The following is a 16,114-nucleotide window of genomic DNA, read 5'->3' as shown; positions in this document are numbered from 1 at the left end:
TTCGGAGCGGCATTTTACAAACGTAGCGAAATTTGCCGATGCACCCAAGCAACACTAATTGCAATCATAAACTTTAGTCGCTGGGTTGGGTGCAGAAACATACACAAATGCACGTCCAAATACACCTACACTAACCTGCACGCATACGCGTTCGGTGAACGTTTGGAAGCGTTTTCACGTTCGGAAAATTGACGTTTAACCAAACACACCAGCTGCAAACATGCATTGAATGGTGCAAGTTCGAATCAGTGCTAACATGCTACCGAGAGAAATAAGGAGAAGGAGAGAGTATTTTCTGCGGATAATCAATATTTGCATCGCATCCTTTAGGATACTGTTTGCAATAGTGTCCAAGCACATTGACACGTACCGCATCGGGCAATTGCGTAGAAAATGGGTTTTCCCAAAACTTTGAATCGAGAAACTGTTGAAGGTTAAACGAGATGACGTTGTGGTACAAGCAGACAGCAACAGACGTGGACGTATGGTAGTTGGCCGGTAGGAACAAGCTTAAAACAAATAAGCAACCAAACAAACAAACAAATGAACGAACACGAGCGAAAACAACAAACCACCAAACGTCGCCATTTCAAACGACTTGGTTGACGTCGGCCCGATGGCGCACACGATTGCATGAAGTTTTCCTATTTGCACGAAATGAAACGGAACGGAAACGAAATGAAACGAATCGGAGCGTAACGGGGGCGCCTGGTTTTTTTTCAAGATGGTCAAGCACGATGGCGCGAGGATAACGAGACATTTTTGGGGGAGTTCGTGTGAGTGCATTAATAGAAAAATACGTTTCCCCAAGACCTTGGCTTTTTTTAATACAGATTGTTGTTGCTTCTATCAATAGCTCCAGTTAAAAGTAAAAAAATTTAAAAAAATAGACAACTTTAAAACACTATGGAAAACAGCTGAGCAAAAATAAATGTAAGGTTTAAAGGTGTAGCTTCTATATTCTTTATTACCTTTTCCTTCCAAACTCTGACTAAAACTCTGCTCTACTACTGCTCGTTGCTCCTTTTATATCCTACCATTTCTATTTCCATGTCTACTCGATTACTTTTTCGCCCAACTCACATAAATATCATATGAAAATATGAAAAGCAACCATCAGTAATAGTAAACGTTTACTAAAAGAAAAGACTTCTTCAATTCTCATTTGAAAGATGACAAATCTCTAATTTCTGTAATGATAATTTCCCTACCACGATTCACCTTATTTGCATAAACTAAACCAGACGCATTTGAAATGTGGATTCAAAATTCTAAAAACAAACATTCTTTTTGATGAAATTTGGAAGCAGTTTGCCAACCTCTGAGATAAGGGTACAGGATAAACAAAATGGGCTTAAATCTGGCAGCTTTACAAATTGCCAATTGAATTAGGAGACATAAGTTTTTGATTAAATTTGTTTGGGTCTAAACCAATTAGGTGTGAGCGAAAGGATAACGAAAGGCTAGTCAGAATCGAGCACGAGTGAAGTCAAAATGAAGCAAATACTTTCGGCACGTGAGACAGTCGAATACTTTTTGCAATCGAAATGATGTTATGGATGTTTTACAAGCGTAACGAAGCCAAAACATATTGACCTACGGAGTGTAGAAATTAGGTGAAAGCTTTTCCAACTACAGTTTCAGCGAAAACAAAGTCTCATTGAAGACCTACAAAACTGAGCTGCAAAGTCCATACGAAATGCTTTCGCAGGTCATTTGATAAAGAGTAAAAAACTTAGTTTTGATAGCTTTTCTGATGACATGTTTAGTGCAACATAACATCAATTTTCAGATGCCTTTCAGCGCCCTTCACCCGGGTGCATCGCTTCTGACTAGACTTCACAGACGATCCCAGATTGTCTTTCGAATAAATTACTTTTCCTATAGCCCCGAGCTAAGGGCCACGAAACTGAAAACTGCACTTCTAACGAAGAGCACTGTAAAGCTGTCCGGGTTTATGGATGTTGATGATGTTCTGCATGTTTTATCTCCCTTGGTACTTTCTTCTCGAAACGAATGCCAATAAAATTCTTGTTAGCCAGCTGTCGGCAAACGCGTGAGCTGATTTCGCCCATTGTGAGAGATGCTTTCTGCGTTGATTAAGAGTTTCCGACGGAACCCCACCACCAATGCTGACTATCATCTTTTATCGTCAGCTGGGAGATGGAGTGCGCAAAAAGAAGATAATGATATTTAACATTCTTATTGCGTCATCTTGCAGACAAGAGTGCAGTCGTACAAACACACTACATTTTCTTTTTAACTACCCTGGGGAGATGATGATTTTGACGAGCAGCTTCTTTTTGAACAACGCTGAAATGAACAAAAAAGTGAATAGGGATGCAAGAAAACTGAATGAAGCAATCCAATCGTGCAAAATGCTAGCGTATGGGTCGGTTGTCTACATCTCCGACAGACCATCATATCCGGATGAATCTTCCTTGTGTGTGTGTGGAGTAAACATATGCACCACCAAGGGGCCACTGCAAGAAAAAAAACATGCACTTAACTCCACTCCACCCAAACCGGTATCGGTTGTTTACATTTAATTACGCTCATGAGAAGCGCTCGGATCCAGCAACGGATACAAAAAATAAACGTGGTTATCTCCTCCGGGTCTTGTTTGCTCGCAGCCTTCTGAAGAGTTGTATCTTTAGCAAGGGCAAACCGTTTTTTACCGTTTCAATGATCCCAAACAACCTTCCTTAAGCAGTTCAGTCACGAAGAAAATGTGTTCATATGATTTTTGGACTAGGGCAAAACCGTTAACAGCAAACTTCCAGCATCGTGCTTATAAGATCGGCATCGAAAAGAAAAAGTCGTAAACTCCTATCAATTGCATGAAACTTCACCAAGGGTTCTATAATTGCTATTATAATAACAGTATGTTTTATTTACATCGCTATTCTCGCTAACAAAACTAAATATGTCAAAACATTTAAAAACACCTAAAGTTAACGCTTTGATTGAAAATGTCCCATATAGTGGGTGACCAGAAACTCTGATCTTGCTACGCTATAGTAGTTGCAAAAATTGCTCATAACTACAATAAAAAGTATATTAGAAACCAAAAAAAAAATAAACAGTCACATGAGTTGTAATGTTGTATAATGTTGTCAAAATTGCAAAAATAAATTAAAATGAAAAATGCACTCAATGTATCCGAATATTTGCATTAGAAGACAAAAATGCCTATACCTATTATATATGGGATTATGCCTAAGGACTTCCTTCATTGACGGGCAAATACAAAACTAATAGGACAGAATCAAAATGATCGCCTACACTAGCTACTTGTAACATAGTTGTTCCTGACGAGGCAAAAGTGCTGTCATATGGTGGAGTACTTTTCATTTTTTAAACCTCTCCCTTGCCGGTAGAAAAGGTTCTATTTCACAAAGTGCTCAAACGGCAGAAGTGTTTGAGAGTGCACCTTGCCGGTATATTATGAGCATCTCGTGATACTGTTGAGCTTCTAAGCCCGGAGGACGTTACAGCGGAAAGAACGGAGGGGAAAGCACGGTGCAGCGGCACTGAGGAACTAGAAACACATTCCTTCGCTTGCTATCTCCGTTGTCTGGTGAACTAAACACAACCACAGAGACCGGAGGAAACCATTTCTTTGCCCCCAGGGGGAACATCGCATACTTCTGTGGCCCGAGAGAAAGGTTTTGAACTTAAGCTGGATGGTTTCTCGGGACAAGGACATCGACGAGGGCCTTGCAGGATAGGAATGCCAAAAGAGCTGCATTTCAAAGCTCCCCCGTTCGGCTACTCCACTCCCAACCACAAGGAACAAGGGAATTTTGCTGAGCACACACAATTTCAGGTGGAAAAGCTGTGTGTTACAGACCGATAAGGTGTACGGTGCCAAACCCCAACACATCGTAAACTTCGGGTCGGACACAAAAGCACAAGTCCATGTTCTGGTGATTGTTGATTGCAGGTGGTCATGGGTAGTTTAGCGGATTTTTATGTGTTTTTAGAGCCAAGAAATAGACCGTACCACCTGTAACGTACAGGCAGTAGCAACGAACATGGAAGAAGCAGAGATATCAACACCTGTGTGAAGTATTTACACCTTCGTCATGTAAATTGCGTAATAACGAAGATTTTACGGGCGTGTGAATTGTTTGGAGTTGCCTTTTCGCGTGGAAGCTCTCTTTCTTGGGTATCAGAATTTGATAGCATTTTTTCAAAATTATTCCTTTAAATTATTACCATCTTTCTAACCCTTTTCTTTAGCAAGAACGCCACAACACCAAACACCTCGACTGCTTTCCTTGCTGTTCTTTTGGTGAAACCGTTTATGAATCTTTTGTTAGCCGACATGAGTTTTCTTCTTGATACTCAAGATGGCAACGGAATGTATAAATAATTAATTAGTCATACGCGATGCGCAGACGAGACAATCAGTCAAAGTGTGTACACGCGTCATTATTTATTCACGAGTTCTGTAAGGCGTTTTCGACGAGGCAGCGAAAATTTCGGTTAAAAGTTGATGAAAGCATAACGGTACAGCGATTATTTTTTTTTTTGCGACGGAAAAGCTTTAAATATTGGTTTAAAAAAAAATATTTGAAGCTCATGTTGCCGCGGAAGGTTTAAACGGTTGTGCAAATTGATGGAGTCCAGGGGTCAGACCTGGTTTTATCGGCTTTGTTTTTGGACGGTTTCAGCCGATTTAATAATGCTAGTTCCTAGAAGGATGGGTTAAGGTTAACAGCATAATAAGACTACATAAATAATAAAACGGACCTCCCAGTGACGGGACAGCAGCGCAAGAATCTATGTTGTGGCTGCCAACGTCTATTTTCTACCGATCCAACTCTTGCGGGACGAGCACGTGGCAATGCGATCGCAAAAGGGTTTCACCATGTCATGGTGTATGGGTTAAAATATGGATGAACCTGGCAGCTCAACATCGTTCGCAAGGGATGTTGCTTTGCTGTAGCTTCTATCAGACGAATGCTAATTGGGTTTGCACACAGTGCACAGCGAGATGGGATCAGTTCAACGAAGAGAGGCGTGAAAATATTGTGATCGATTTTTTCTCCTTCTGCCCGAGGCCTTCTGAGACCCACATAATGTGATGTTTGTTTGAGTTCATCAGGAAGTAACAGAGATTCGTTGCGTTGAAGAGACACCATCAGTGCTATGAGGGAAACCAAGGCAGCGGACATTCCTGGCACAGAGCAAAATTCTTCAATTGTACAGTGTCCAATTTAAAAAACGATATAAATTTGTAAACGCCAATCAATGTCAGAAAATAGAAGTATCCCGGCACCGGCCGGTTGTCGCTAACCGAATTATGATGATTTATTGAGAATTGCAATTTAGAGGAATAAATCAAAGCCAATCAGGCTCGTTCAATGTGAATGTTTGTTTGGCTCTTTTTCTGTTTTGGCTCTTTTTTTTCGGTACTTATTGCCAGAATCTATTTTCGATCATGCTATTATCAGCTATCATGGAGGTGTGAAAATGTTACTTCAGTAGCCTCATCCAGTATTTATTGTGCTAACAAGCTAATGGCTTTTTATAACTTTAGAACTGGACACATTATTTGATGGAAAACAAAACTTTTTTTTAAATTTTAAAGCACCTACAGCGGTTGGTACTTTTCCATAGCAGTTGAAAAATTAAATTAAAACCATAATTGAGTGGTGCAAAATACCTTCTAGGAGTTGGTAACCAAAAATGAGGACATAAAAATATTGCTTACAGTTTCCACGACACCGAGTTGCGTTTCAGGAAATTTAATTATCTGTCATTGTTTACAAACACAAGATCCACGGTATTTCCCTTCAAGCACGAATGAGAAAGTGAAATACTGAATAATTTTCAATGAAAAATTTTCAAAGGCACAGTTTCATAAGAATTGGCACGCCATAAGCTTGGCTCGTTTTGTGCATTTTGTGCGTTAATTTAAATTTCATGAACGACCGACACCGAAAGAAAGAAAAACTGCGTTGCTAGTGAATGTGAAAATTTGCAAAGAAAATTATGATTACACTCATGTTGTCATTTACAGACCCGGTATTTCCATTCATGGTTCTGTTCCTTCCTTTTTGTATTTGCCTAAAGACTGCTGTAAAGCCGCTTTTGCTTATAAAAGCTGGTGCACAACGGAGAGCCCCCGAGGAAAAGAAATAACTTCAGGCATCATTCATTAAATGTAGCTTGAAATGTCTTCACTTCAACCGTACACGACAGCACACACACGAACGCCGACATCTGCCCCGGAAGGCGGACACCCCCAACCCCCACATTAGACGCCGCAGGATGATAATGAGCGCTGGGAAAAATTTGCATAATTATACATCCCCAGGATGCTCGGTGAAAAGTGTGGGAATAAATTAAATACCGGCCCATCTGACCCTCGCCATATGAGCAATCTTAACGGGTGGCATTTTTGTACGATGCCCAGGATAGGGTTATAGCAAAAAAAAAAGAAGGGTGCCATAATGTCACAATAAGTGAAATTTAATTACTAAAAGAGGAGAGTTGAAAAAAAACATTTGTTGTACTTGTATCGCTGGCATGTTTTTCCACGCTGATGTTTGGATCGGCCACGAGTTACACCGCCGCCACCACCGACACCGGTGACACTACCACCAACGCCTACACTTCCACCACCACCGCTCGAAACCTCCGGCACTCGGTATTGCATTGGTGTGGGATGTGGGATGTTTCCTGGATCTGTTGCAAATTTAATTTTACCGACGAAAACTCTTGCAACGACACTGTAACGCCACTTGTTGTTGGTTTTTGCAAACCTCACACACGGTTAAATTTTTTTTTCTCTTCCAAACTCGAAGTACAACTCGGCCGAGTTACAAAGAGTTTTCACGGGTTGTTTGGTTTGATTCTCATTTCCGATTGATTGAGCTTTCCACGGTATGGAAAGGACCTTCCACTTCCGTCCTCAGAAACAGGACAAACGCGGTAACACTATCGCACAAAAGTGAAGCACCTTCAACGCCAATGCACCACGAGGGCGACCACATTGGGGAGAGATGGTTCGTTTTTTTTTTTTTTTTTTGGTTGGAGTCGAAGAACGTAACAAGCGATTCGTAACTGCACCACCGAAATAATGCAACGCACTCTCGCACACTGCCGGAGCGAACAGATCCCGCACTGCACCGAGAGGAAAAACGCACAAATCGTGGCTCGAGCCTACCGAAACCGGACCCGGATCGTACTGCACTGAACCGGATGCGGTGGCAGCGGCGGCTTAGCACCGCGGGCCCGCGAAAGGGAGCGACTTTTTTCCGTAATGAGTCAATTTTCACACAGGGCGCTCACTTGCGGGGCTGACCGGAGCCGGTGGTTGGCGAGACGGCGGCGGTTGGTTATCAGCCGGTCGACCGGCTTCCGAAGGTCGTTGCGTGAAGGTACACGGGGGCGGTAGCGGGTGGTGGTGGCCAAGGCGGTGTACCCACTTCGGTCGGGATTTTATTTTTCAAAGCGCTCACACTAACATTTTTTATGTGCAAGGCAGGGGGAGTTGTGGGGAATTAAAAAAAAAACAAATACACACCTCCAGACGCACTGAAACTATGAACTATGAAAACACGAGAAAATAATGCTTTAAAATAGGAAAAACAAAACCATCCACTCTCTGCGTGGTGAAAAAAAGCCGAGGTGAAAATAAAATAAAAGGCACTGAAGAGAAAGAGAAAAGCTCAGCCCGGCCGGTTAGGTGGCCATCATCGCGATAACCGCAACCGAAACACCACACCGCACCGCACCGGAGTTCGCGGTGAAAATAGAAAACGGCCAACAAACATACACACGCGCATAAATGAATGAAATGGATGAGCAGGCGCAACCGTCGGTCCGATTACGGAAGAAAGTTTCCAGTTGCAGTAGATATGTGCCTGCCAGCGGAGGGACGGAGGTGAAAGATGTGAAGTGAAAATAAAACCGAGACACCGCGGTATATATTTTAGGGAGGAGTACGAGCCCACCCTTAACGGAACAGTACTGAAGAGAACCGAAAACAAACGTGAAGGTAAGAGTGGAAGAAGGCACAAAAAGAGAGAATATATCATGTATATGGATAAGGGAAATATAGGCTAAGGAGGTAAAAAGAGGCCCAATGGCGCACACACATCGGACATGCTAACTGCCCTTAAATGCAAGATTTAAGCACACCACCACGAACCGTATAACAACGAAAACTAACGAAAAGCACCGCATCGAGTAGAAGAGAGATGGAAAGAAAATTATTTTTAAAAAATGAATAACTAAACCAAACAGAAGAGAAACGAATGAAAAAAGGGAGAAATACACAAAATAACAAAAATAAAAACTTGACACACGAAACACCTTCATGAGCGACCACATCTTAATGACCACTTAGAGATACGGTCAAAACGCAACTGATGAAATTAAAAAAAAAGAAAAACAGAATAGATAAAGATGTTCACAAATAAATAAACCAACAACTAACAGAAAATGGGCAGCGAAACGGTTAACAAAAAAAAAAAAAGAAACGTAAGTAAATAGATTCACACGCCGTGCGGCGGAAAGCTACTTACATGCGCGCGAGATGCAGCCGGTCCTGCGTGGAGAGATGCTCGACCTGAGCCATCTCGGAGACTAAATCGGCGTGCTCCATTTTGCCGATGTTGAAGCTCAGCTTGCGGCCCCCGCCACCGGGGGCGCTGGCGGTCGGCGGAAGGCGGCTGCCGGGAGCCGCGATTGCGGTAACGATAATATTCGCTGCCGCCGCCGTCGTCGTCTTCGTCGTTGTGTTCGTCGTCTTCGTTGCTGCTCCTGCCTCCAAGCGGGGCGCGTTTGTAGCGGCTGTGGTTTACCGGTCGGCGCCGGGCATACACACATACACGCGGCCGTGTGCCTACGGTGCAAGCCTACCAGCACATTCGGAGGAAGTTATTCACACGCTTCTTCACGCCACTTCCTTCCTTCCGGTTTGCCGATCCGACAATATTTTCCTTCGGCTGCCTTTTCTTTTCACGTGCACTAGTGTGCGTGAGTGTGATCACGAACGAATCAAGCTCTCAAGGCGCGATGCCGTTATCACCCAGCGATGACCATCCACTTGATGGAGGTTTCTTTCTTCCTCCTTGCACTACCTACAACAGCTGTTTACTCTTCGCTCACTAAATCTTCCACTCATCCCCGTCGACCGGGATGCTGTAAACACGGCACCAACACACACATACTGTGCGACGCCACCGTCACCGGGGGAGGGGAAGAGGGGGTTTGTTGTATTCGGCGGGTAGTAATGTGATAATTATTGTACCATTTTTCGATAGCACCGTAACGCCCGCGATATACGATACGAAGCGCGTCCGGGGCGAAGACACACGCGAAACAGTTTAAACCGCGATCTGTGATCTTGAACTTGATCGCACATTCACCGGGCACGGCATCTTGCTTCTTTTTTCACCGGAACACTGAAATACTCATAGACACACACTGGATGTAATAATTTTGAGCTAAAATTGAAAGATGGAAAATTAACTTCTGTTCTTAACGAATCTACTTTGAACCTAATTAAAATAAACTTTATCACTGCACGGATTATTTAAAACTGTTTATAACTGGTTTTATAAAACACAAATATGTTGGAAGAGTTTTCGTATCTGCAAAGAAAAAAAAAACAAAAAGGAAATTATTATACATTTTTAGAAATCGTTAAGGTCTAAATAGGTTGATCAAGTAATAGGAAATACCTAAATCCAATTGGATTAAAGAATGTTCAAATGAATTTTTCATTTTTCTGCTTACAATAAGAAGTAACTTATCGTATTTTATAGATATGTTATTCATTTATGTTATGTAAATTTCCCCATGATTTCTTCCTGATGCTTTGATGGATTAATACTTCGGAGCCTGTTGTTTTTTGTTAATTGTAACAAAAGAATTTTTATTTGTTTATTTACTTTTGATTTTGTCCTACGTTGGTCTTTTTATTTTATTTGTTTGATTTATTATAACTTATACTTAAAAACAATTGCAAGATCGTGCCATTGGCCGATTTCTCCTTCTACGCCATAAATCCGAACCGATCTCTTCCCTTCGCTGGGAGGAAAGATTACGCCGAGAGGTTCGTTAAATTATTTGCAACCGAAATTGGCAGTAAACGTTGGCAACAGCGTTGTCCAGTAATAGGAGGGATCAATCATCGCCCAACGCCCATCCACCACCAAATGCAAGGGTACGCTTTCAACGCACGCATTAACGATTTTCCGCGGAAAGTGTCGGAGCGGAGGGAAAATGGAAGGAATATATTCGTTGGGAGGGTGTGGCGGGTTGCTGTAGCACCCACCGGTTGCTCATCGCCACTCTGCACGGTGGGCACTTGAGCATTTTCCACAGACCTAATTCCGCCTCCGTTCGAATTGGCGGCTTTTTAACGCACTTAAAACGTCACTTAGGCGCTGATTTCGGCTACTTCTATAGACGGCTAATTCGACAAGCTTTCTTCCTTCGCCAGTGCGATGGAAAAGGAAACCCTGCCGCCGGAGAGAAATGGTGTGTTCATTTCAAGCATCTTCATCAAGCAGTTGAAATGTGATGGGGGAAAGATGGTCAGTCCAATCCGGTTGGTGTGGATGGAACAGATTAGACGCAAAAGTGAGCTCGTGAGGGTGCCGACACGGCAGTGTAGTGATTGGATCAACAACGAATCAACTAGTAAAACGAAACAATGGTAACTCAATCGAATTTATGTCGAAAATAACTGTATAGGTGCTTAACTATAAAGAGGCTGCTGATCCCGTTACAGTTTATTATTAATAGGTCACGAACCGTTTAATAAACATGTGATGAAGATAAAGTGAGACCAATAAAGTAGTGAAAATAAACTATATAGTACTTAAGGCCGAACTAAGAAACGAGTTTCCAGCCGTGAGAACGATTAACTCATCAGTGAAAAGTTTTGACTTTCATAATACCCGAGTGAACTTAAATAAAAGTGAGAAAAACTTTTCTCAAAATCTTTCGATTACTTTCGGGAGTTTTAGCAAATAAATAAAAAAAGAAAAAAGGCAAATAATTTTATTTCAAATACTTCGGGCAGGCAGTAAATCGGTTCCATTTTCGTTTCCAGCAGCGTAAATTCCTACCAACTCAAGTAAACATCGACCGGAGAGACACGTGCGCACATCGAGAAAGGTTGCAGAAAAATTTATTAATCCCATCTCTCCCCCCGGGTGGTAATAAAACTATTTGCACAACCCAATTACATCTCGACTGGCGATGCTTTCGCGCGCAAAGAGTTATTTACGAGATAGCCGCCACTGGCTGCCCCAGACAAACCGAAACATGGCGGGTAGTTTGTTGCTTATCGTACCGGTTTATGGCACTCTACGGTGTGAATTACCTTTTTTTTTATTTATATTACAAGGAAAAAGAGTGTATGGTTCAACGATTGCAACAAGATTAAGGACACGGTTCCTCTAAACCGGTCGGTGAGAGTAAACAGTGCGACGTCGCCGCTGGGACACTGTACCCGCAGCATGAAGGTTGGAAAAGTGGAAGATTAATGGAAAACTCTTCCCGTGTTTACTCTACATGTCCTGCCATTTGGAAAAGGAAGGGTGGAAAGTGGATACGATTTATTCAACACCATTTTACACCTCTTTCATTTGGATCCAGTTAAAGAAAATATATCATTTTACGTATTGCATAACAGCATTATAACATTTATTAACCGACTTCTTGCTAAAAAAATTGCCAATATCATTTAGTGGACATATAAACAAGAAACGGTTAGAAAAAACACACACCGAATAGTGCAAGGGTAGAACAGCAGCATGAAGATTGTTTTATCACTTGTTTTCATAATAATAATTACAAGTGCATACATCTTCATCTCTAACGCAGTACGCCCCAAGAGCACAGATCACGATCACCTTCTTTTCTATTACTTGTGCGTTGTCACATAATTGAGTTGTTTCCGATTGCTTTCATGATTAGAAAAAAAATAATCACGCGGTACATTCACGAGCATACTCGACCAGAAAAAGCTTGCCGTACTCCTTCGGAATATTAATCATTCGATTCAGGGGAACCTCTTAAAACGGGTTCCTAATATTTCGATGTTTTGTGTGGGAAGCAAAAAGTAGAAAAACATACGCAAAATGAAGCGCTCCATCCAAGAACGTTCTTTGTCGTTAGGAAAGGAAACACAAGCAGAGAAGTGAAAAAGGGACGGAAGCCCGCTGGAGCCGCACGGAGGAGAAATTATGCGTAGCGAATATTACACCGCGAATGAGGTAAATCGGAAGCGCACTGATTTACACAGGAACGTGACGAGCGTGTTCAATCACTTAAAGTGCGACATTGATGAATGAAACCGTCCATTTTGTTCGCGTAAATATTCCAGGTAAAATGTAGTCGCCTTGAATTAGATTTTTCTCGGTAAAAATGACATGAAAAATTGGTGAAATTTGTTTAAATCAAAAAAATATGATGTTACCCAGACACAGCCACTTTGAATGATAATAATATTTGCAATTATTAAGGTCCACCCGTTTACGAGCGTCTATCAAACATAAAAAAATATAAAAATACCAGCTGACGTGTCTGTCGCGTTGGCGAAACATTTAAAATGCGTGTTCAGCAGAACGTACGGTAGCGCGAAGCAATAGAAACAGAAGGAAACAGATTTTAATTAGTACTGTTTATAATGGCCAACTAAGCGAGATTTATTGATGCGCGCCCGCAAACGGCACCGTCGTGTAAAAGTTTGCAGCGGAACATGGGAGGTAAATTTATAATTTGATTACTTACTAACACCTTAAGCTGCGAAAATGCGTTAGAAGGGGTTTAAATGGAATTAAATTCACCCTACTGCTAGCCGACACGATAACCGTGTGCGATAGGGCAGACAGCTTTAACGAGCAGATTGCTATAAAGTACGCAGCCAGCTGGGTATTACGAAGGACTAGGCGCCTCCATCGAATAACGTTTCGTTTCCAAATACATTTATGATTCTAGATTTGATCTATTATTACTATTTAAATTAAAAAACATCATTATTTTCATAAAATTATATTCGAAAATTTATAACTTTTTAAAAACCATTTTTTTAAAAAGAGGCGAAGAGTTGTTTCACTCTCACGCCATCAGCCAAACGATGTTTTTCCTCACGGGCTAACGGGGTCAGAATAATAAAGTACATGATTAACACTTTTGCCCGGCACTTAAGCACTCGTTAGTAGAATCGAAAACAGCTAGATTAGCACAATTTCCAATTCTATCATGTCATCATGACAAATCCAAACTTTCCCAACCGGCTTGAAGCGGCCCATCAACTACGAAGCTTCTTGATCGCTGCGAACGACCGTTAATACATTTTCCACGTCAAGCACACTTATCTCCCCTAAGCCCCTTGGTCGGTTCCGTGCACCAGATGCCTTCGGGGCGATTGCTGCCGGGAAGGGGCAAACACTAGAGATTAATTGCTGGCGTCTGACACGCCGACTTTCGAGAACCTCTGCCATTCGATTGGTTCTGCGGTTCCTCCTACGCACACTCCGTCGCTTCTTTGCCCCCATCCTCTTCAAATATACACACCAGTTATAAGGGTACGGCTATTATTTTAGCCTTCCATTGCCAGAAGCGCGATTTGTTAATTGCAATCGTTTCCGGGCATTTGACTGGTCTGGTCTTTGCGTACAATCGGATAGCGAAATTAACCGGTCATCGATTTGGCACCGTGGAGGAAACTTGCCAAAATCAGCTGGAATGGATCAAATGGAGATTAGAACAATGTTTTCCATCCCTGCCAGGGTATCAAATCTGCTCTGGTGGATGCCAGTTGCCTTCACTTTAACCGTCAAAAACTAGTATGGAACGCTTCAACAACAAAAGAGGTTTTTGCTCGTCCTTCAGATGGGCAAACTTTGCATTGGACCATCGCCAAACTTATCCCCGGCTGGTAAACAAAAGTATTAATAGGCCTATTCGCAGGATGGGAAACATGCATCCCTGCTCCTCTTCGAGATCTCACGCGCCCTCGTTAGACATGGCCGACTGCTATAACCCGGTGCTATAATTACGGTGTGAGTTATTTCCCTTCAGAGATTACATCGGGACAGATTTATGCGTAATATACTACACCACTTTTGTGAAATGATGCGACGAGCAGAAAACCGGTAATCCGCTCGAACACAAATCAGTAAGGTGATTCCGAGTACCCGTTCAAACGAGAAAGAGTCGACAAAATGATGATTTATGAAAATCGAAAAAAGAAAGGAATATTTTCTCCGCGAACTGAGAAAAAAAGGATTACGATCACTTTATCAAATTAAAAATAGTAGATTAAGTTCATTTTAACACAAATAAATAGTAAATAAAATACATTTATTTTAATTTCAATAGCCACTGAAACAAAAGAGGACTAGACCAACATTTTTCACGTAACTTTATGAAAGATGTAAGCGAGAGAAGTAGGAAGGAAACAGATTTCTGAACACATTCAAGTATAAAGGGCGTATAACTTCCTTGTCAAATAGAGCAGGAGCTTTTCTTATGTCTTCTGAAAGAAACATGAAGAGGGAAAAGATAACTCTCACTAACGAGTAAAGTGTTTTTTTTTATAATTATCGGAAAAGCTTTTCGCGATGATCCTATTAGCTAATCAAACACTTTGGTGATTGTTTTCCGAACCGAGATTCAGTAGTTTACAAATCAGCGACATTGGTGTAATAAAACATCCTTGCACCATTTATTTATAGACAAATTAGTATGTTGTGTCTACTTTTTATTAAAGTAATTGATTTATAAATAAAATACAGAACCGTGTTTAAAAATGTGTAAAATAAAATTAGAACCAAAAAGAGTTTCGCGAAATGAAGCTCTTTTATAAAACACGGCATTTCTGTTTAATTCAATCATATTCCCAACATCAATCGGATTCCTCACATGTACGTTCCTGCCCAACAAAAAACTACCAAAAGCTCATGGATCAGCTTGAATCGTTTTTCGACTCCGAGAATCTAGGTAACGATAGAATAGGCAATAAATTGCCAACGCTCTATCGCTACCGGGTCATGCCCACACTATCCCGACGTGCCAGAACGGGAGTCGATTGCCATGACCTAAAAATAAAAAGCCCTTCAAATAGGGAGTTATTTTTATCCTGCTTCGGGTCGCGTCCATCGAGGCGCTATCCGTTCCAGAAATGTTTCAGCTTCAAAACGAGGTTAAGCGCACGAGCACATCCCCCCCATTCGGGGCCAGCCAGGGCACGGGAGAAAGGAGGCAAGCTATCAGCGGTAGGAAAACAGGTGTAAACAAAATGCTCCGATGGGGACAGGAAAGTGGTTATGTGTGTTGCAATGATGCAATGAACTTCGTTTCGTTTCCCTGCTTCAAACGGTCGAAGTGCTGGAGCCTTTCTTTGCTCCTGCCGGGATCCCTCCCCTGAACCATAAACGACACGCAACACACCAATGGACACACAAGTGTTTCCATAATCGTGGTGCTAATCTACACTATGCCCACCGAAGCGACCACCCCGACGGCAGCGACCCAGGTGCGGCTCGGTTCATTCTAAGGCTCGGGTCTGGCAGGCCCAAGGAACTCCTGGTGTCCCACGGTTGCATCGCAGCGAACTAGGTTAATGGACGCAACACACGCGATAAACTGCAGTTCAGCCTACCTCCTCGCAAGGGCATTGAGTTAGCGGCTTGAATAGCTTTCCACAGTCATCCTTCTCGGTCCTTTTGCCACTTTACCTAGAATCTTCACCACGGGAAAAAGGAAATTTTGAACTGAAAATGAGGCCATGATTACTGTTGAACTTCCTCTCGCTGAACTTCCTATCGCATGCTGTTTTTCAAATTGTGAAAAGCACGAAAAGCAGGTAGAAAAAGCACCGGGAAAGGAACAGAATCATGTTTTTCCTTGCTGCCGGGAGCAATTGCACCGGAAGTAAACAATAAAAACGTTCGGTAAACGGAAGATAAGCAAGGTTGCTGGTTGAGCGACTTAGCAGAGGTTGTGTCTACACGATGAAAATGAGTTTGAAATTATGGACTTGCCCTTGACTCCCCGCTTGCATGTGTAACATGTTTTAGTCATGTAAGGATTAATGTTTGATTATGCACACTAAAATTAAAAAAAAAACAGA

The 16,114-nt window shown here is 42.0% G+C and overlaps 1 protein-coding gene across 3 annotated transcripts in view; it reads right to left on the bottom strand.

The window, feature by feature from the left end:
- Positions 1–16,114, bottom strand: part of LOC131258545 (protein phosphatase 1 regulatory subunit 12B-like) — an 89,628-nt gene that overhangs the window by 31,473 nt on the left and 42,041 nt on the right. For all 3 annotated transcript variants that reach the window (XM_058259881.1, XM_058259883.1, XM_058259882.1), the window contains exon 2: positions 8,544–9,467. In XM_058259881.1, the coding sequence (XP_058115864.1) occupies positions 8,544–8,623 (80 nt within the window). In that variant the 5' untranslated portion in view covers positions 8,624–9,467. The remainder of the gene's footprint in view (positions 1–8,543; positions 9,468–16,114) is intronic.

The sequence above is a fragment of the Anopheles coustani genome, chromosome 3 (assembly GCF_943734705.1).
Source record: "Anopheles coustani chromosome 3, idAnoCousDA_361_x.2, whole genome shotgun sequence".
Taxonomy (NCBI): Eukaryota; Metazoa; Arthropoda; class Insecta; order Diptera; family Culicidae; genus Anopheles; species Anopheles coustani.
The sequence above is the reverse complement of the archived record's forward strand: the minus strand, read 5'-3'. Positions and strand labels throughout refer to the sequence as shown.